This window comes from Acomys russatus, chromosome 4 (assembly GCF_903995435.1).
Source record: "Acomys russatus chromosome 4, mAcoRus1.1, whole genome shotgun sequence".
Classification (NCBI taxonomy): Eukaryota; Metazoa; Chordata; class Mammalia; order Rodentia; family Muridae; genus Acomys; species Acomys russatus.
In genome coordinates this window covers 27,256,825-27,277,355 of record NC_067140.1, presented here as the reverse complement: position 1 = coordinate 27,277,355, position 20,531 = coordinate 27,256,825, and the positions used below count along the sequence as shown (strand labels likewise).

The window sequence follows — 20,531 nt, the reverse complement described above, 5'->3', positions numbered from 1 at the left end:
TTCTTGGGGAACTCAGGCCCATGAACCACTGCCCTTCCCTTCAGCAGCTGCTTCTCAGACGCCCCCAACCCCGCGTCCTGAGAACCACAGCATCTGAGCACTTCCTTGTTAGTGGCAGCCCTCAGGACCATTCCCAGCACACAACAGCTTTTCTTCATGCACCCGTCCTCGCTGCCCAGAGAGCTGGACTGGGGAGCTCTTTTCACGCCGGAGCAGAGGACCTGCACGCTCAAAAAGGACAAAGACGGACCCTGGTCCCGGGCTGACCCTGCGTAGACGCGAGGTCCAGGCACCAGGTTCTTTTCATTAGAAGGGTGGCGTGGGGCCTGGGCGTCGCAGGACGAGCTTGCGGTGCGGGAGGAGGGCGGCAGGCTGGTGGAGAATGGGTTCTTTCCTCGGTGCTGGGCTAAGGAAGGAGACTGTTATTTCCAAACTGCAAACAGTCACGCTAAGGCGGGGTGAAGTGATGGAGTTAGCCAGAGCCAAGCAGGGAGCCCTCCTCGCGCGCACAGTCCCTGAAAGCACGCCTGCAGTCTTCACGCTGCCGGCAGGGTTAAGGATGGAGACCAGGGTTGGGGGCTCGTTTCCAGAAGGCGCTGGGATTACTGGCGTGACCACGGGGTCCCCAACCCCACCCGGCACGTCGCGAGCCCCAGGAGGACAAGGAAACTTTACCCCCACGCGGGGCCGAGCACGGCCTCCACATACCCTCGGGGCCCGGTCCGCCCCCTCCTCCCGCCCTCTCTCTTCTCCCTTCAGTCCCTCCCCCTCCTCCCCTTTCGCCGGCGGCGGGAGGCAGCAGGTCCGGGCGGGGCCGTGCCGCGGAGCCCACAACCTCGAGCTCCCGCCCCGCCACCGCGCCCCACGGGACGAGCTGCGGAGCCGGGGTTGGGGACGAGCGGCCGCGGCACGGGGCATGAAGTTGGGTGCGCGCGGGTCTCGGAGCGGAGGCGCGGCACAACCGGGAGCCGCCCGCGTCTAGAGCCCTCTCGGTGCGCCATGGAGCTCGGGGGCCCCGGGGCGCCGCCGCCGCCGCTGCTACTGCCGCTACTGCTGCTCATAGGGGCCGGCCTCTTGCCTGGTAAGTTTCGAAACGCGGAACGGGCCTTTTTTTCTCCCTGGTCCTAGCACCTGGGACTCCGGGGCCAGGGGAGAAGAGGCCCCGGGCTGTGGTGCCAAGCAGCGGGCGCGCGCAACGGGATAGCCACAGAGACTCCTCCACCCACTACAGCTCCGATGTCCTGCGGTGGTAGCTGAGCTAGTGAGGAAGAAATCGGCCTCTAAGTGCTGGAAGATAGGGCTTGAGTGGAGGCGGGGGAGGGGGGTGGGGTAGGGATAGGGGTGGGGGAGGGGGGTCTGGCTGCGTTTCCGATCTGGAACCACAGATCCTCCCAACTAGGATAGAGGTGGAGTCCACCTGGGAGGGAGGTTCCATCCTGCCAAATCTTGCAGCAGACCCATGTCTGCTCCTGGAGCTCCCACCCCACCCTTTCTGCTCCCCCAGACTTCCTCCGCCTCTCATCCTCTCAGCGGACACCTCTCACCCTTAATTCGTGCAGGGGCTTCCTGCAGCTGTTTAAGCCTTGGCCTTCCCACTGAGCAGTGGGGCAGTGCCTTACTGGTTGGTCCACCATACCAGGGAGAATGAGGTTGAAGGAGGAGGAGGATGTGGGAGGACTCTAGGGGTCCCCTCGTGAGGAGTTCCTGTGGCTCTCAGGTGAGCAAGAGCCAGCAGACAGCAGGGGCTCCCCTCCCTCTTCCCAGCCCCCTCTTTGATGCAGCAACCCAGCAAAAGGAGGCAGGGAGGCCCCCTAGCCACGTAGGGGGCCGATAGAGAGGGCACACAGACGGGCTGCTGGCTGGTGGAATTAGGGACCACCTCTCCAGGCAACAGTGTGGAGCTTATCCAGGGCACCTTGTCTAGGAACACAGGGTGCCGGTGGCCCTGAAGGTCTGCATCCATTGTCAGGGTGGACACTAGAAGCCCAGGCAGCAGGACCACTTCTGTGGACAGCGGCTCAGGCTCCCTGCAGCCATGAGAAGCAGTGCTTAATCCTCTTTCATTCACCCTCCCATCCAAGCTGCTCCACACACCTTCGTGCCCCCCCCACCCCCAATGATGCTGCCACTTCATGTCCTTTGTCTCTGCTGGTCACTGGAGATAGGGCACTGTCCATTCAAAGTGATTGTCTGCGGGGGTGGGGTGGGGTGGGGGTGGGGAGCTGCACGGATTAATTCAGTGTTCACTGAACACTGCCTTGTTCTCCTGGAGAGAATGGGCCTGACCCATTCCCAGAGTCCTGGAGAGACTTTTCTGAGGGGAGTCAGGGAAAACAGGGAAGCACACCCACGGTCTTGAGGCAAAGGAAGGGCTACGACAGCATGGGGCCTGGTGTGGGGCTGGAGGGGCAGCCTCTGTGGTCACCAGTCCCTAAACCTCCTGCCTCCCCCACAGCTAGCAGCCACATAGAGACCCGGGCCCACGCGGAAGAACGGCTCCTGAAGAGACTCTTCTCTGGCTACAACAAGTGGTCTCGGCCAGTAGCCAATATCTCAGATGTGGTCCTCGTCCGCTTCGGCTTGTCCATCGCTCAGCTCATTGATGTGGTAAGTATGGGGGTGGCCTGGTGTTACGTGAGACAGTGGCATCGCCTGCAGGAGATGCTACCCTGAGACTCCATGTGGCTGGGTCCAACCAAGGTTAACAGCAGAATGTCGTCCAAATCTCAGCAGGTGCTCAGCACTGCAGAAGGCTCAGGGCATGCTCCGTAGGAAAGCGAGTGGCCACGTTTCTTAAAAGTAAGCAGAGCAGAAAAGGTTTCTGCGAGTATAGGAGGGCCAGTGCCCTCTTCAGCAGGTAGGCTGTGGAAACTTCGGTTGTGGCACCCTTAGAGCGGGCACTCTGGTACACTGGGGGCACACTGCTGGTCCCAGAGGCCACCAGGTACCTGCCAGGGTGGAAAGTGGGACTTGGGTAAATTGCAGACAGGCCCTATTTATCTTAATTTGTTCGTTTTCCAAGTGAGGGTCCAGGAAGACTTCTGGGAGGACATGTGTGAGCTAGGCAGTGAGCTTCCTCCAAGGACTCCTGGACCAGGGAAGTGTATGTAGAAGGCTGAGATACTCTGTGAGCACCCAGACCTTCCTGGCCAGGCTCAGCTGCTCCACATGGGGTGGGCCCAGCCTTTGAGGAATCCACCCAGGAGTTTGTGCACACCCATGTTTCAGTACCAACCAAGGCTATGCCCCTCATGCTGGGCCTCACCATGGGTTCTCTCCTGGCTGGAGGCATGACCTTACCGGTAAGTGGGGACTGTCAAAGGCCATCTGATTTAGTAAGCTTGGGGTTTCCACACTGGGTTTTTCTGGGTTCAAGGACAAGGCCTGGATCTGAGGAAAGAGAGCTATTCCCTGCATTGCCTTCAGTGCCCTGAAGGCCCGCCCCACACCCTTTTATAAGGGGAAGTGTTGGCTCGAGGCTGGCGCTGGACACGTTGGGTGCTTCTCAGCCATTCCATGTGCTTTCCTGATGTGAGCTGAGAGCAGCTATGCCATGTTTGACAGAGCCAGCAACATTCCATGGCTCCAGCCAGGTGGGATTGGACACAGAGACCCTTGCCAGTTAGTTGTCTCCATTCAGAGCCAGTCACCCGGGCTTTCATTCTCAGGAGGGACTAGCATTTGGGCCCCCACATGGTTCCTGCAGTGTCTCTGGGTGGGGGACATCACGGACAGTGCAGGATGTACAGGCCCCTTAACCTTGCTGAGGTTTACAAACACAGTTACGAAGCAGTGGCTGGCGGAGGCAACTGTTGGCGGCAGCTCAAGGCTCTGGGTTCGCTATCGCCAGGTCTGCTGAAGCCTGTCAGGTTTGATCTCATGCTCTCTGCCTCAGGAGACACTGAGGCTTAGAGCACACCCAGCACCAAAATTTCTATGAGGGACCTGGCTTCCAGGCCCGACCTCTGCCCTGGGTCTAAGCCAAGGCCACATGCATATACATTAGCTCTGGGGCCTGGTTGGAGGGTGTCCCAAAGGCTCACTCCACACCCTGCCAGGCACCTGCCATTGACTCTGCTACAAAGGGAAGTGCTGGCTCTAGGCTGGCCCTGTGTATGTTGGAGGTTCATGACCATGTTTACATTGAAAGGTCTATACCTTGTGTCTGGCCTACTTTGCATTCTTCCGTTAGGGGCTGGGATACAGGTGCCCCATCCTAGAGCTTGCCCTGCTGGTGCCCTTTGCAATCTACCATATCTACTACCGATGCCCCCCTCTGAGATCTGCATCCAATAAGGGGGACTGTGCCTTGTTTGAGTTCATACCCCAGCACCAGCTGCATAGAAGCCTACAGAATCCCTGCTGATTTCCTAACCCAGTGCAGGATCCTTGTAAAATGTGCTCCAGAGCGCTATGACGTGTCTGCGGGATCCAAAGTCTGCGGGACCCTGGAGGGTGATGGCCACATGCAGCTGAAAGAGATGCTGGGCAGGAAGGCCCAGCCCAGCCACAGCCATTTGTTCTGATGACCCTGGAGGCCCGATGGGATGGAGCAGGCAGTCTTCCGTTTCCAGCTTCCCTGGGTACAGGTCAAGGTCATGCAGGGATGAGGTTGCTGCTGACTAGCTCACGCAGGCATCACAGGAAGCCGCCGATTACGGATTGTGCTCTGCATCTTCTCATCAGTGTCCTTCCAGGGAGGGGACTCACTCACACAGTCAACTGAGTGACCTTCCTAGGTGACTGCACTGGAGAGGACCCCAGGCCTGAGGCAGGACATTCAGGGGTGCAGCCTCCCCACACATGCTAGCCTATGATGGAGTAACACACACACACACACACACACACACACACACACACACACACACACGTGCTATTCTGGGCAAGACACCTTCCTGCTGGATGTCTTGGGAGCTCCTTGGTCAGGTCCTCTGGGAAGCCTGTTTGTCATGCATAGACTGATGAAGGAAAATGCTGGCCCAGACTGGCAAGCATGCTGCCCGGCACCAGGTGCCCACATCAGACCTTTGTGCTCTCTGGCAAGGTCAAGTAGTGCTGTTCCCCTGGCTGTGGGCATGAGGTTTCAGGCCCTTCCTGGGTACTGAGTGGCCAGAAGGCATGGGTATGGCTGCCTTTCTATCCCCACAGACCCCTGGGCCTGCACCAGGACTTGCTTGTCCTCCACAAGGGTCCTGCCTATTTTAGGAGCTGACCGCTCAGAACATGGGCCTCCAACCTGCTGTTCCTCAAGGATACAGCAGAGAGGCCCATTCCTACGGCGACACAGAGGGAAATAAAGGCTTAGGGAGGGTAGGTGTATTGGGGCCGCAGCTATAAGAGACCTCACAGAACATTCTACAGCCTGCATCGCCTCACCATGACTGGTTGTTACAGGGTGACCTTGAGGTGAAGCCACCAGAAATCACCCCCATAACATCCAGCTTGGCCCTGGAGGGGTTAGTTTTGCCAAGATCTCCCCAGCCAGTGGCTTTGGTGGCAGCTCAGGGGGAGCGTGGAGGGAGCGTGTGGGTGGATGTGGCTGTTAGATTTCTGGGAAGAAGATTCAGCCTGGGGTGCAGCTGGAGCTGAGCTTACCCCACCCCCCTCCTATCCATGGCTCCCCTTAGGTTGCCATCCCAGCAGGGTTGCCTTCAGGGCTGAGGCGCTCCTTCCCTCCTGCAGTTTTACCCTGGCTTATCCATGCCTATGTCTAGCTGGGGATAAGTAGATCTAGGCTGGGACCTCAAGCTCCTTTCTTCCTTGTGCCCTAGGATGAGAAGAACCAGATGATGACGACAAATGTGTGGGTGAAACAGGTGAGTAGGGAGGGCTTCCCCACCTCTGCCCTCCACCCCTTGTCCCCCTCACACATGGCTCTCCACTCACTCCCACCCAGGAATGGCATGACTACAAGCTGCGCTGGGACCCCGGTGACTATGAGAATGTCACCTCCATCCGCATCCCCTCTGAGCTCATCTGGAGGCCTGACATCGTCCTCTACAACAAGTAAGCCCCGCGGGCCCTGACGGGTGAGGTTAGGCCCCTAGCCAGCAAGGAAGCTTCTGGGAGCAAAGTGGAGCTGGCAAATGGAGTGGAAGCCCGGTGGGCTGGGTGTGGCTACCAGCACCTGGGGGGGTGCCTGCTCTGAGGTCTGGACATCCTCCCCCTGGCAGTGACCACAGGTCCCATCTCAGGCAGGCATCCTTAACCACAGTCTAGAAGACCAATGATGCCAGGGACTCTGGGAGTGGGTAAGGAGAAGCAAGAGAAGTGACTGCCCCACAAAGCCTCGCCTCTGCTCTTCTTGGCCCCCACCTTCATGCTGTGTCCAGCACTGGGCATTGAGCCAGTGGGCAAACCCAGCTCCCAAGCTCAGTTCACACCCTGTCTCAGGTCCTGGAAGCTGAAGTCTGCATGGAGACAAACCCAGTCAGTGTGACAAGAAGGCAGGAGGTGGGCATCCTCACACTCACAAGGAGACCCAGGCTAGGAGCAGCTGGCTACCCGGGGTGATGCTGTACTCCCTCGGGGTCTGGGCGGGCAGCATCTCCCGCAGTGCTCACAGATAAAGCAAACAGAAGCCCTTCTACCAACCCCCTCAGTCCCAGCCATCTGCCCGCAGCCCCCTCCAGGCCCTGGAGTGCCCGTCTGACCTACAAATGCTCCTATTTGATTAAGAATGACTGGGATTCTCTTCCTGTTTAATTAAGTGGAGCACTAGCCACGTAGAAGGAGCTGCGGGTGGTTTTCCAGGATGTGTTATGGGTGGGCTAAAGAATGAGCAGATGGCAGGGAGTGGCAGGCAAGGTCTGTGATCCCTGCTCTTCCCTGGAGGAGCCAGTGGGCCTTTCTGGGATCCACACCTTGTGTGTCCCACCTTTGAACCCTGGGATCAAGTACGGAATCTACGGATCAAGTATGGCAGCCTATTGGACCCATGGCAAGGAAAGACGTGCAATTCCTGGGTGATACTGGGTAAGCAGAAGGATAGGTGGGGGAGCCAATAAATAGCGCAGTGAGGACAGGCACTTAGAAGTCCCCACCCCTCCGAGGTCACCTTTGCATCTCCTACCTGCTAAGATACGTGCAACAGGGGCAGACCCCCTTCTCTGTGGGGCTGGAATAAGCAATTGAGGTCTATCTGGACAGAACTTGGAGCAGATGAGGGTTGAAAGGACTCTGGTGCTGGCAAGGAAGGCCATTTCCAGCAGCAATCAGCAGCTGCTGGACAAGGGGGAGTGGCTACTCTTTTGCTGACTTGGGGCTCCCTCTAATGGAAGCCCAGAAGCTCTCCACCTGGTACAGGGCAAATAGAGGGGCTCATTTGCCTCTGGTGGGGTAGACAAAATCTGGGACCCACCCTCAGGCTAGCTCACTGCATCCAGAACTAACCCACATCAGATGGCGGTATGACCCAAATGCTGTGCTTCCTCTGGTTTCCTGGGTGCTCTAAGGTGCAGAACTAGAAACTGAGTACCCATCACCTTCGCCCCGCATCAGCAGCCTTGGCAGTGAAATACTGGCAGCTCACTTGAGGCGCCTACTGTCCTGGTGCATGGATGGGCTGCCTGTGGTCCCCGGGGACAGCATTATCCTGTGGGCATTCTGAGTACCTTACTCTCAGCATTATGAGAAGAAGGACAGGGCAGACAGAACTGCTGCGTGCTGGGCCTTGTGGCTGTACCGTCACCTTTCCCACCACTGGGCTTTCGGGAGTGTCAGATGGAAACAGGACCAGAATCTGGTGGAGACAGGCTGCACCACCACCACCACCCTCAGAGTGCACTTGGGAGCTGTCTGCAAACTCGTGCCCTGCAGCAGCCTCAGAGGGAACCATCTACACACACAGGCTTAGGTGCCCTGAAAAACTCACAAGGCGGCCTAGCCAGGCTAGGCAGAGCAGGGAGAGCCGAGAACCGTGAGTAGGTTGAAGGCAGATGGAACCACAAAAGCCTGAGCTATGACTGCCGGGTCCCCAGTGTGTCTCAGGGTGGGAAACTTAGACCCAACAGCCAAGGCTGCAGATAGGAGCCAATGATTCAAGTGAGCCCCGAGGGCCCTTGTCTGCCAACCGGTTGCCGCCTCCTCTGCCGACCCTGCAGGGTATTTGCAAAGCAGAGGATCTGCTCACTTGCTGTGGGAGAATTTAAATTTGTGCCTGGAATGTTCAGGCTTTGATTTTTGGAGAAATGGGACTCCTTAGAAGGAAGCAAAACCAAGCCCCATTCCACACGGCCTGAAATGTGCCACAGGACCCCCCCCCACACACACACACCCGTGTACTGGAGGGAACCTCAGCTTCTGTAGAAGCCAGGCTGTGCGCTGTGCAGCCAGGGCCTTATCAGGGCTGCATGTAGACAGCAGCTTTTCCAGCTTCTTCTATGTGCAGCACAGCCACACAGAAGAAAACCGGTGGCATTGGCCCCAGATGAGTTAACCCTGCAGGAGGGTCCAGGGTTCGCACCTACTGAGATCATGAGAGGCTCGAATCTTCTCGACCTTGTGGATGTTTCTGCAGGAGATTGGCTACAGAGGAAGGGCTGTTAAGGGTCCCAGGGGGCTACCATGGGCTCAGGTTAGGACCCGAGAAGGTGGTCAGCGGAGCAGGGCCAGTTAACTGATGAAATTCAAGAACCTGAATCCCTCTGCCTAAGAACCTTAAGGACACTAAGCAATAAGCTGGGCCTGTGAATGGAAGAGGGAGAAGTAATGGACAGAGGGCGCCAGGGGCTGAGTAAACAGAAGGTTCTGGAGCCTGTGGCTCAGGGCTACACTGTCTTATGAGTGGTGAGACCAAAGTGATGCGTGCTGGTGCAATTAATGAGAGATTTAATCAGGCTTCAGAGAGCTCGTTTAGCTATAAATTGAGGTTTCCCATCAGTGTTTCTGAGCTGAAGCTGGCGGTCTGTGAATGCTCATCTAAGGCCAGAGCGAACAGACTGGGCCCGGGAAGAAGCCAAGGCCTAAAGAGTGGCATGTTGCAGCCCAGGGTTCCACAGGGCAAATAGGGTAGAGGTTTGGACCTCAAGAGACAGGCTTCATGAGAACTTCCTTCCAGTGTCACCAAGTTCCAATAATGTGTAAAATGAGGCATGATATCACTATTTGTGAGGCTCAGAAGTCAGGGCTGGAACTCTGCTCAAGAGGAGAGGCCTGGCCAGGCGTGGTGGTGCACACCTTTAATCCCAGCACCCGGGAGGCAGAGGCAGGTGGATCAATGTGAGTTCGAGGCCAGCCTGGTGTACAAAGTGAGTCTAGGACAGCCAAGGCTACACAGAGAAACCCTGTCTCAAAAAAAAAAAAAAAAAAATGAGGAGAGGCCTGAGGGATAGTAGCCCCATAATCCTCTGTCCAATCTGACAAATATCCCCCAAGGCAGAGAGGCAAGAAGCTAGCAACCAGATGCAACCTGTGGGCCAGGACCTGTAGAGAGGTGGCCTCCAAATTCTTGGTGCCAGTGGAGGGGAAGGCACCTTCTCAGTTTCCAGTGGCAAAAGGTCCATCTTGAGGTGTGGGCCCAGTCCAGGGGGAAGTCAGAGGGTTACTTGTCATGCGAGGCACCGTGGCACCTTTGCACTGCCATTTTCGTACCCAAGGTCCTCAGTAAGGATAAAATGGGCAGAGAGACCCACCAGCCTCCAGCAAGATTATCCATTTACTAGAGACCTGGTGAGCAGCAGCTGCTTGGTGTGTGAGCTTTTTCTTGAGAGATGAGGAAGAAATCCTGCTTGTCCCACCTCTTTCTGCTCCTGGGCCCAGCAGGCACCCATTCTCCTGGATCAGGCCTCTGGGCCCACTTGCCTTGTCCCTGGAGACACATACGCCACACACAGTGGGCTTGTTATGGCCCTGCAGGGACCTCTGGGGCTATCCGTAGTACACCAAGGGACCAGTTGTCAGCTCCTGAACTGAAGAGGACAGGCACCAGTACCTCCCCTCAGTACATGGTAACCAATGGGAGCCAAAGGGAAATTCCCTTGGTGCCTCAATCAGCAAAGGTGCAGAGGTGAGCCAGGCCTGTCTGCATGAAGGAACAAATGGCAACTCCTGGGGGCAGTGAGTGCTCAGGAGAGAAGCCAGGAGTTTGGTCCTACTGTGTGCCCTGTAATGAATAGTGATGAATAAGGACCTGCAGTGCTAACTGCCCACTGGTGCGGGTACCATTGATCCCTGTGTTTGTTCTCTGGACCACATGCCGCTCTGACTCAAGGGTGATGAACTGAAGCACACAGGTGGGTGATGGCACAGACCACATGCACCACTACACGTAATCCTGCACTCTGCATGTGGCTTGGTGGGGTTGTTGGTCAGGCTGGGAGGCTTTCTCTGCAGGGATGTTCACGGATGTAGTGTAGGGCAGACCTCACTGCTGTCTTTTTCCCTCCTCCTGCCAGCGCGGATGGGGACTTTGCAGTCACCCACCTGACCAAAGCCCACCTGTTCTATGACGGGCGGGTGCAGTGGACACCCCCGGCCATCTATAAGAGCTCCTGCAGCATTGACGTCACCTTCTTCCCCTTCGACCAGCAGAACTGTACCATGAAGTTTGGGTCCTGGACCTACGACAAGGCCAAGATTGACTTGGTGAGCATGCATAGCCGCGTGGACCAGCTGGACTTCTGGGAAAGCGGGGAGTGGGTCATTGTGGATGCCGTGGGCACCTACAACACCAGGAAGTATGAATGCTGTGCCGAGATCTACCCTGACATCACCTACGCCTTCATCATCCGCCGGCTGCCACTGTTCTACACCATCAACCTCATCATCCCGTGCCTGCTCATCTCCTGCCTCACCGTGCTGGTCTTCTACCTGCCCTCCGAGTGTGGCGAGAAGGTCACGCTGTGCATCTCGGTGCTGCTCTCGCTCACCGTCTTCCTTCTGCTCATCACCGAGATCATCCCGTCCACCTCGCTGGTCATCCCGCTCATCGGCGAGTATCTGCTCTTCACGATGATCTTTGTCACCCTCTCTATCGTCATCACCGTCTTTGCGCTCAATGTACACCACCGCTCACCACGCACACACACCATGCCTGCCTGGGTACGCAGAGTCTTCCTGGACATCGTGCCTCGCCTCCTCTTCATGAAGCGCCCATCCGTGGTCAAAGACAACTGTCGGAGGCTTATTGAGTCCATGCACAAGATGGCCAATGCCCCTCGTCTCTGGCCAGAGCCTGAGGGCGAGCCTGGCATCTTGAGTGACATCTGCAACCAAGGTCTGCCATCTGCCCCATCTTTCTGCAACCCCATGGGCACACCAGTTGAGACCCAGCCTACGTGCAAGTCACCCACCCACAAGGTCCCCGATTTGCAGACGTCGGAGGTTGAGAAGGCTAGCCCCTGCCCATCACCTGGTCCCTGTCACCCACCCAACAGCACTGGGGTTCCGATGCTCATCAAAGCCAGGTCCCTGAGTGTCCAGCACGTGTCGAGCTCCCAAGAAGCAGCAGAGGGTGGCATCCGCTGCAGGTCTCGGAGTATCCAGTACTGTGTTTCCCGAGATGGAGCTGCCTCCGTGGCTGATGGCCAGCCAGCTGGCTCCCCAGCCTCCCTGAAGGCCCGTCCGTCTCAGCTTCCACCATCGGACCAGGCTTCTCCATGCAAATGCACATGCAAGGAGCCATCTCCTGTGTCCCCAGTCACTGTGCTCAAGGCCCGAGGCACCAAAGCACCTCCCCAACACCTGCCCCTGTCACCAGCCCTAACACGGGCAGTAGAGGGTGTCCAATACGTTGCAGACCACCTCAAGGCAGAAGACACAGACTTCTCGGTAAGTCCTTTGCATGGGAAGTGCCTCTGCCCAGATAGGGTGAGATATCTTGTGTTTCCCACACAGGATTCAGAAATCAAGGCCCCAGATAAAGTTGCATCCCTTGAGGTGCATAATGCAGTCTTTGCCCAGCATCCTGTACAGGTTTGTAAGCCATGCCGGGTTAAACAGGGCCCAGGAAAGCTGGCGGGGAGTAAGCAGGATCTGTCACTTCATCCAGGTGCCAGGACTTAGGAGCCCAGGAGCAGTAGGGCTGAGAGACCTTTTCTAGCACTGTCATTTTAACACCCACAAGGGCTTCCTTTGACGTCTCCAGACTGTTGCTGGCTACTTAGAACTCCTGCCAGTCATGCTTGGGTGACAGGCAAGGTCCCACACTGTCCCTTCTTAAAAATGCAATGAGGCTGCTGCTGCTGCCTGTAACCCCAAGAACAGCTTTCCCCTGGGCTCCCACCTGGTGAAGGGTGGTCCTTTGAACTGTAGAAAGGTTGAGAGGACATAGAGAAGAGCACGGGGCTGCCAGAAGTTGGCGGCATCACCCCACCCCCTCAGTCCTTTGGAAGGTCATGGGCTGCCCCGTGATAGGCCCTCAGGAACTGGCCAGCCTACCCCCATTCATCCTTCGTGCTTCAAGCTTTGGCTCTACAGAGGCCTGAAAGGACCATCCACATCCCTCTGTGGGTGTTGGCCTCCTGACCCAAGACAGGCGCTCCCTCGCTTTTCACAGAGTGAGTGGTTAGGTTGGGCAGCAGTGTCAGCTCTGCTTGACCCAACCACCCAGGCGTTGTCTGCCTGTCACACAGAAGGGTCTCCCGGACGTCATCTGGACTCAGATGATGCTGAGGTGCAGGGCTCCTGGTGCTAGGCAAGCTGCTCCCCAAATCTGGCCCCCCCTGTGAGAGGGCACAGATTGGGGTGTGAGAATCAGAGCCTTGGTGAGAGGTCAGGGGAAGAGTTCATCAAGAGAAGGCCTGGCCTGGCCTACCTTTGTCTCTGCTGTGCCAGCTGAAATGTCTGTGGCATCTGTCCTTTACATTGACCTTGCACTGGGCTGGCATTTGCCACTGTCCCTCCTGGGACCTTGGTTTCGCTGACTTCTGCTCATCTTCATACTCGACCTGGGGCTTGTTTGGTCTCTACTCTGTGGTTTGCCTCCTGGAGCTGCCAGGCCCTGGAAAGATAGGGCCTAATGCCCCACATCTTAGGAGTCACCCCCATTTGAGTTTCAGGGACTTTGTGAAGCTGTTCTGGAGGTCTGTGGAACATTCCGGACCTCGGAGACATGATTGCAGAGAAATTTTGGTTCTGGAGCTGTCTTGCTGCAGCACTGGGATGGAGGAAGAGCTCCGGGCATGGGGGTGAGGCTGCTGAGGGAGGATGGATGTGACAAATTTAATTGAAATCCTCTGAAACCAGTGCATCCCCCAGCATAGTCCATAGCTGGGACTCGTGACATCCTCTGTCCCCATTGGCCTGCTGCAGCTGCCTGACCTGGTTCTGGGCCTGGGGTGTTTGGTGACTTAACAGGGACAGAACAGCAGGGCTTTGGTCCATGGTTTCATCTCCAGAGGCTTGGTCCCAGGCACAGAAGGGGAAGAGGGGTACCAAGCAGCCATCTGTTCTGAGGAGCCCTTGAGGGGATTCTACATTTCCTAAGTGAACTTGGCTACTTACTTTTGGCTTATACCAACAGGACATCTGTGATGGTGTTGACAACTCAGGGTGGAAGCCCTTGCAGCTGGGGCGGCCGGTCCAAGTTTTCCTCAGCTGGCTTGAGTTCTGCTTGCCATAGCTTACTCCATGCTGCTTACATGTGCACTGCCTCAGGACCCCTTCATGTCCTGTCCCCGTGCGGCTCTGATCAAGCCTCAGGGTTATTACAGGTCTTTCAGACAACTGCTGTTGCTCACAGGACAGTGAAGAGGAAGGAGTGGGACAGTGGCGTGACAGGCACCCTGCCTGGAGTACAAGGCCAGGTCTTGCATGCAGAAACTGTCTTCAACACAATGCTAACTCTCAGGCCTAGTTAGGCCCAGGCATCAGTTCCCCGAGTCCACACTGTGGAATTCAGAAGAGCCTACGGGCGGAGCCAGTGGTCATTTGCACCTCACTGTCACTATATGTTGTAGCATAGTCCAGTGAGGACTGAGTGACCGCAGATGGTGGATATACGCATTGTGCTTTGTGTGTGCTTGCTGCCACTGTTCCCCCTCCCCCCTCCATGGTACGCCCCCTGACATCATTGCCTCCATACCAGTGCCTGCTCAGCCTAGCTGTGCTACCTGTGGACACCTGCCCACGTGAGAAGTGGGTGTGCACAGTCGGGGCCAGGCCAGGGGACAGGTATGGACTTTGCTTTTGGACACTTAGCCACTGTGGGATAGCTCTAGTGGTCAATCCATTACCCAGCTTGTTCTGGCCTTACCTTCTGGGCTAGGGCACATGGCTGACATCTCTCTGAGATCTGCTTTTTTTTAAAGTTAATTTAATTGTATGCTATGTATATGGATGTTTTAATTACATGTATGTCTGTGTACCATATGTGTGTCTGGTGCCAGCAGAAGCCAGAAGGAAACTGGAGTTATGGATTAGCTATGAGTCACTGTGTGAGTGTTGGGAATTGGACCCAGGACCTCTTGAAGAGCAGCCAGTGCTCTTTTTTTTGTTTTTCTGTTTGTTTGTTCTTTGCTTTTTGTTTTTCAAGACAGGGTTTCTCTGTGTAGCTTTGGCTGTCCTGGACTTGCTTTGTAGACCAGGCTGGCCTCGAACTCACAGCAATCTGCCTGCCTCTGCCTCCGAGTGCTGGGATTAAAGGCATGCTCTACCACGTCTGGCACAGACAGTGCTTTTAACCACTGAACCATCTCTTCAGTGATTCAGGGATCCACCTTTGACATCTGTGCTGTGGGAAGGTAGACACAAGCCTCCGTGGTGGCTCCCCCAGGCTTAGAAAACTTAAGACAGACTTCATCCTGAAGTCATGGGCCCTGTGTTTGTCCAGAGCATGCCCAACCACCCACCCTTTGAGATTAGGCAGCCTGCTGAGCAGGTAAGACCAGCTGAGTACATCAGGACCCCTGAGTCTCCTGTGATAATGTGGACTACCAGAAAGCATTAAGATGAGTCTGGACTCAAAGGCCCCATGCCCCATAGATGCCCAGCCCACCCACGTACTATCTCCTACTCTACTGTGTGGCATGCAGCTGCTGCTCTGCCCCAGCAGATTCTCTGAACACAGCTGGACAGTTACACATCCCTTCTCCACTTGTCACCATCCATGGGGATGCGTGCAGATGTTTATCTGATGGGAAAGGCAGAGACTGTAGCTCACAGTGCCAGGTTCCAGAAGGCTCTCTGGCTGCCCGTGGGATGTGAGGGCTGGAGTGACCCGTGTCTGTGTTTGCAGGTAAAGGAGGACTGGAAGTACGTGGCCATGGTCATTGACCGGATCTTCCTCTGGATGTTCATCATTGTGTGCCTACTGGGCACCGTGGGCCTCTTCCTGCCTCCCTGGCTGGCTGGTATGATCTAGAGACACAGCAGGGGACAGGCCTGCTTGGCCCAGCTCCCTGGTCTCTGTAGGGCCATGCTACTTGTCAGTTATCCCCATCTTCCAAACCTGGCCGTGAGACACCTAGGAGAGAGATGCCGCTTCTTGGGAGCTGGAAGTTGACACTGGTTCTAGTCAGGCCCTGGGCCTGCTTGGGGATAGATGAGAGCTGATACAGTTGCAGGCTGAGTCCCCAGTAAAGCTTCTCCAGAGCAAGCAACAGTTACCCCCTGGCCTACAGACATCACATGCCCATCTGTGTCTCAGAGGATGATCCAGTGTTGGTCTCTGCTGTCCTATGAGGCCACAAGAATTAATCCCCCTTCAGCAGCCAGAGCCCAACGCGGCCCCCTCCCCCCATCCCATGGGATTCACCAGAGCCAGGGAATACTCACTGTGCCTCTGCTGGCCACACCCTCTCCCTCCCACCCCCACCCCACCATCATGATGCACTTCCCTCAACCCCCCAGGCTGGGTTGCTCTCTGACTCAGGTGTCAGGTGTTTCTGTTTTGTTTAGATTGAGGCAAACTGGTAAAAAGCAGAGCACTGTGCAATGTGTGTGTATGTGTGTGGGCGGAGGGGGGGTCATCCTACTCACAAGAGAACTGGTGCAGGCTCTCACAGCAGGACTGAAGGCTCAGGGTCACAGGGCCTCTATGAGGAGCACTTCCTCCAGAACCCCCAGGAAGCAAAGGTCCTGGGCTGTAGGTCCCTTCGTGGCTCTTTCTTGATCTCCCTGAATGTTTCTTCCTCTCTGGGATAAAAATGACTGAAGGAAAGACTTCTCATCCTATCCTGTGTTGAGGCTACAGTTCCCCAGAACACATCTTCTACAGGAGACCCGGGACTCTCTAGGCCAGCAGGAGAGGTATGAAAGGCCCTGAGATGCTGTGGGATAGGGTGAGCTGCCAAGACAGTCTAAGTAAAAACAGGCCCTCTGACTCATTGTCCAAGGGCCACGGGCCAAGGTTAGGGGCGCCTCACCCCATCTGCCTTGCACTTAGGTTGTAGAGAAGACCCGAGGGACCCTCTTCCTCTTTCCAAGAGAGCGCTGAGCAACCTGGAGACTCCCCAGTGGTGAGGTGGGCCGGCAAAGAACATGCTGAGCCCACCTCTATGGGATTCCACTGGGTGAAGGACAGAACACGGAAAACACCCAAGAAGGCGTCCTGTGTCGCAGTCCCAGCTGCCTCTCCGCTGGGCCTCGCATCCTCTGCCAGCTTGTTGTAGGCCCTGAAACTGAGGTCCTTGTGTGGATAGCAGAAATGAAGGAAAAACTTAATGAAGTCTGGAACCAACACACCAGGCTTCCAGTAGGTGCCGCTGCCACCTCCGTGGTACAGATTGCCCATCCCAGCTGAATAAGGATGTCAAGGAGGGGGGACATCAAAGGGCCAGCATTGTCCTTACCCAACTACCTGCAGGCAAATCCACCTTTAAACACAGAGCTGCTGGGCATGCCGGGGTGCTGGTGGGAAAGGAACCCTGGAAGCCCCAGGATATTCCTGTGTACAGAGGCCTGGGTCCTGAACCTTGGATGTTCCAGGCCTTCCCAGAAGTCCTAAGGGCACCAAGGACCCCACCTGCTGTGTTTCAATCTCCCCTCCAATGACTGTCTGAGTCACCAGCACTTACAGCGGAGCTCTATTCATGTTGCACGATAAACCCTGGTGGGGAGATTCGTGCCAGAACCTGGGAGCCAAGGGGACACAAGCCTCTCAGATGTGAGTTCTACCACACCTGTATACATGGCTCCAACCACAAGATGTGCAGACAGCAGCAGAGATTAGGGCGAGACCACAGTCACCACTAAACAAGGTTGCTGTGTTTTTCTCTCCTGGGTCAGAAAACGTGAATGGCTGGGGTGCTCCTGACAGGCCGTCCCTACTCACACCCAGAAGCCAGAAGAGGAAAATAAAGCACTGTGTTTCCCCATGCTCACTCAGCTGGCCTTTTGTCTGCCTGATTCCAGTGTTGACGTATATGGTTAAGATGAAGTTCACATAGGGCGGAGTGCTTGACCTGAGGCCGTTGAGCCTGTGAGCATTGAAGAACCATGTGGCCCCAGCCCCTCTGATATGTGAACATTATCACCCCACGCTCCCAGGCCTCCCATTCTACCTCCTCCCATGGACAGCATCAGCTCAAATGTGAGTCTTGGAGACCAGTTCGGCTAGGTCCTGGGCATCATGTCTGGGGTCTCACAGTGGACCTACAATGTCTGGCTTCTTTCACTCGTGTGGCCAAGGCTCATCTGCAGTGTCGTGTGCACTAGACCCATTGCTGTTGTGTGCTTGTTGGTTCTTAGTTGCTGTTTCTGTCTGAATAAACCAAGTTGTGGCGTCTCCCCATCGGTGTGTGGCCCCGCCCTCATTTCCAGGTGTCAATCAAGGTGCTGTTGAAACCCTTTGTTCATCTCTGTGGGCATGTGCGGCCATTTCTCATTGTGTCAATAGTGTTCCTTTGCTTTCTGTATGCCATGATGTCTTGACACGTTGAGCCAATCAGACTCAAGACTGCTGTTTCCACAGGTGGCCAGTTTCTAGTGCTCAGCTTGCTTGGAGCCTCCCCACATTCATAACTGAGGGACTGTCTACAGTAGCACCTATTCCTCACTAAACTCACCCCCAGAGCAAGCCACAAGGCAACTAGAGACCCCTTTGTAGCCTAGAGCCTGAGGGAGTATCCAGACTGTCACAAGCTGTTTCCTCTCTGCAGCCTGACCCCCTCACAGAAATCCCTGTGCAGGTGGTGCCACCCCTGTCCTCTATTGCTTCCATCTACTGATGGGCCTGGTGTCCTCTTCTCCTGGGAAGTTGCCTGGCATGACGTCTTCTTGGTAGCTGCAACTCACACTCATCCTGTAGTGCTATCAACCTCCCAGGGAGTCTCTGGTTTCCCTAGTAAAGTGAGATCTGGGCAGAGAGCCCCGGGGTCCATCCTACAGGGCAGAAGTGACCTCACTATTCCCACAACTTGCGCACTGGGGCTTTTCCATGAGAAACATCTGGAAGTCCAGTGTTCCACACTCTGGGCTTCCTGCCACTCATACAATTGCGATCCATTGGTACAAAGCCACTAGCTGGCCCTGGAATTGTCCTGACCTTTGTGGGGATCCCTGGTATGTGTCCATGGTGTTCACACAGGCTTTTTAAAGAGCGACACGAGAACACGCCTGAGCTCCTGCAGCTTCACTCTAGTCTTCTATTTCAATCCGAAGAAAATGCCAGTTGCAACCCTCCAAACTGAGCTGCCAGGCCACAGCTGGAGGCACACTGCTCAGGACACAATGCCAAGGGGAAGGGTGGAATTGTCAGGTACTGAAGTTTGCACTGGGATTTAGATGGTTCGAAAACATGTTCCGCTTGGATGTGCTGTTTACCCTTGCTGTTTGCAGGTAGGAGTTTCCATTATTTTAATCCTGCCTGACATTTCTTGCTATTTGCTGGCCTCATGGGTGATGCAGATAGAAGACACAGACCATCAGCGTATCTGCGTACCCTTTCTTTCTGACTGCAGTTTCCCATGTCACCAGTACCCAGAAGTCACCACTCTCCTTTGAATGTATCCATTTCTACATCCAGCTTATTATGTGTGTTCCATCCTGTGGGCTGCACTGCTGTGCCTGGCTTCTTTACCTTGCACAGCCAGTTCTCATGTGCTTCCTGTGTGCCTACTACACCATCTATTCCTCCGTTTTCTTCCCAGTGACATTTAGGCTGTCTGAGTTTGTCACTGTATAAGTGCTGTGGAAGGGTTATGGTGCGCACACGAGCTTTTCTTCCTGGCATTGGGAGGCAGAGGCGTGAGAGTGAAGATTTCAAGGTCACCTTCAAACTCCTTCCAGTTTAGGGCAGTCTGGGCTATGTCCTGAATGAACTGCCACCACCAACAAAAGCCTATCTGGGGCTGGGGAGATGGCTCAGCGGATAAAGTGAGTGTTTGCTCTGTAACTATGGCCTGTGTTCAGATCTCCAGCACCCATACAAAAGCTAAGAGTACTGGTGGTGACTCTAACTCCTCAGACACTCTCTGCATTTCCTCACAGACAGGCAGGTCCCCTTGCTGGTTAGTCAGTCTAGCCAAACTGGCAAGCTCCAATCTCAGTGAGTGACCACATTGCAAAAAATAAGAAAATAAGTAACAGACATCAACCTCCTCCCCCCACAGGCCACACACACACACACACACACACACACACACACACCATGCACACACATACACACATTCATGCACATATGTGCACACACACACACACGATAAAAATAATTACAGTAATTTAAAAAATATCTACATGTTTCTCTTGGGAAAATATGCAAGGCTGGAGAAAACTTGAGCAGCACTGTTATCTGCTGGCCTGGCTAGCATTTCTAAACTTCTCTAAAGCAGCAGAAAGCAAGAAAGCATGCTTAGTCTTTTTAAATGCACATGGGACACTGGCCCAGGCAGACCATGCATGAGGCCTGAAAGCAAGTGTGACAAAACGCATGACTGGGTTAGCAGTATCCTTCTCTGACTAGCAAGGAATCAACTAGAACACCACATCTGTGTTTCAGTGGAATTTGAGGAGTGCATCTTTCCACCAGTGAAACACTTATGGTAGTTTCTGTGGCATTTGTTGTCTAATGTGTTCTAACCGCTCCGCAGAGGAAAGCCTTATTTAATCAGTAACTCTGGACACTTTCTCCGCTGTTTTTTTTTTTGGGGGGGGTGGGGGAGACAGGGTTTCTCTGTGTAGCCTTGGCTGTCCTGGACTCACTTTGTAGACCAGGCTGGCCTCGAACTCACAGCAATCCACCTGTCTCTGCCTCCTAAGTGCTGGGACTAAAGGCGTGAGCCACCACCACCTGGCCTTCTCTGTTGGTTCTTATTCTAGAAGCTTATTCTGGAAGCTGCTCCTTACTTATGGCAAATGCTTGTAAGGGGGGAAAAAGCTTTCCGCATTGATTGGAAACATCACTGTGCCTCCATCTCCTGACAGCACGACACCCTGCTGCTCTTGGCACTAGACCATTAGAATAATCTAGCATGATCTTGGTTTAGACTACTGTTGTGCAACTGCCTGAGGCAGAGAGAGATTGCTGTCCCCAGTCCTTTGCAAAGATCTCCATGTGTCGGCTGGACTCCCCTCCTGACCAAAGCTTCTCCTCGTGATTTTCAAAGTGGGCTTGTGTGTTAAACATGGAGGTGCTGTGGTCCTCAAAATATCTT

The 20,531-nt window shown here is 55.1% G+C and overlaps 1 protein-coding gene across 1 annotated transcript; it reads left to right on the top strand.

Moving 5' to 3' along the window:
• Positions 1 to 898: 898 nt before the first annotated feature.
• Positions 899 to 15,526, top strand: Chrna4 (cholinergic receptor nicotinic alpha 4 subunit). The gene is made up of 6 exons (XM_051143985.1): positions 899 to 1,081; positions 2,456 to 2,607; positions 5,772 to 5,816; positions 5,897 to 6,006; positions 10,395 to 11,769; positions 15,176 to 15,526. Exons 1-6 carry the CDS (start codon positions 1,000 to 1,002, stop codon positions 15,299 to 15,301), a joined length of 1,890 nt encoding a protein of 629 aa, XP_050999942.1. The 5' UTR covers positions 899 to 999; the 3' UTR covers positions 15,302 to 15,526.
• The last annotated feature ends 5,005 nt before the right edge of the window (positions 15,527 to 20,531 follow it).

Excerpts from the sequence above, each read along its gene's own strand:
- Chrna4 (XM_051143985.1), top strand. The coding sequence starts at position 1,000 with ATGGAGCTCGGGGGCCCCGGGGCGCCGCCGCCGCCGCTGCTACTGCCG. Across the intron at positions 1,082-2,455 it reads AGGGGCCGGCCTCTTGCCTG|CTAGCAGCCACATAGAGACC; the intron begins GTAAGTTTCGAA and ends CCTCCCCCACAG. Across the intron at positions 6,007-10,394 it reads GACATCGTCCTCTACAACAA|CGCGGATGGGGACTTTGCAG; the intron begins GTAAGCCCCGCG and ends TCCTCCTGCCAG.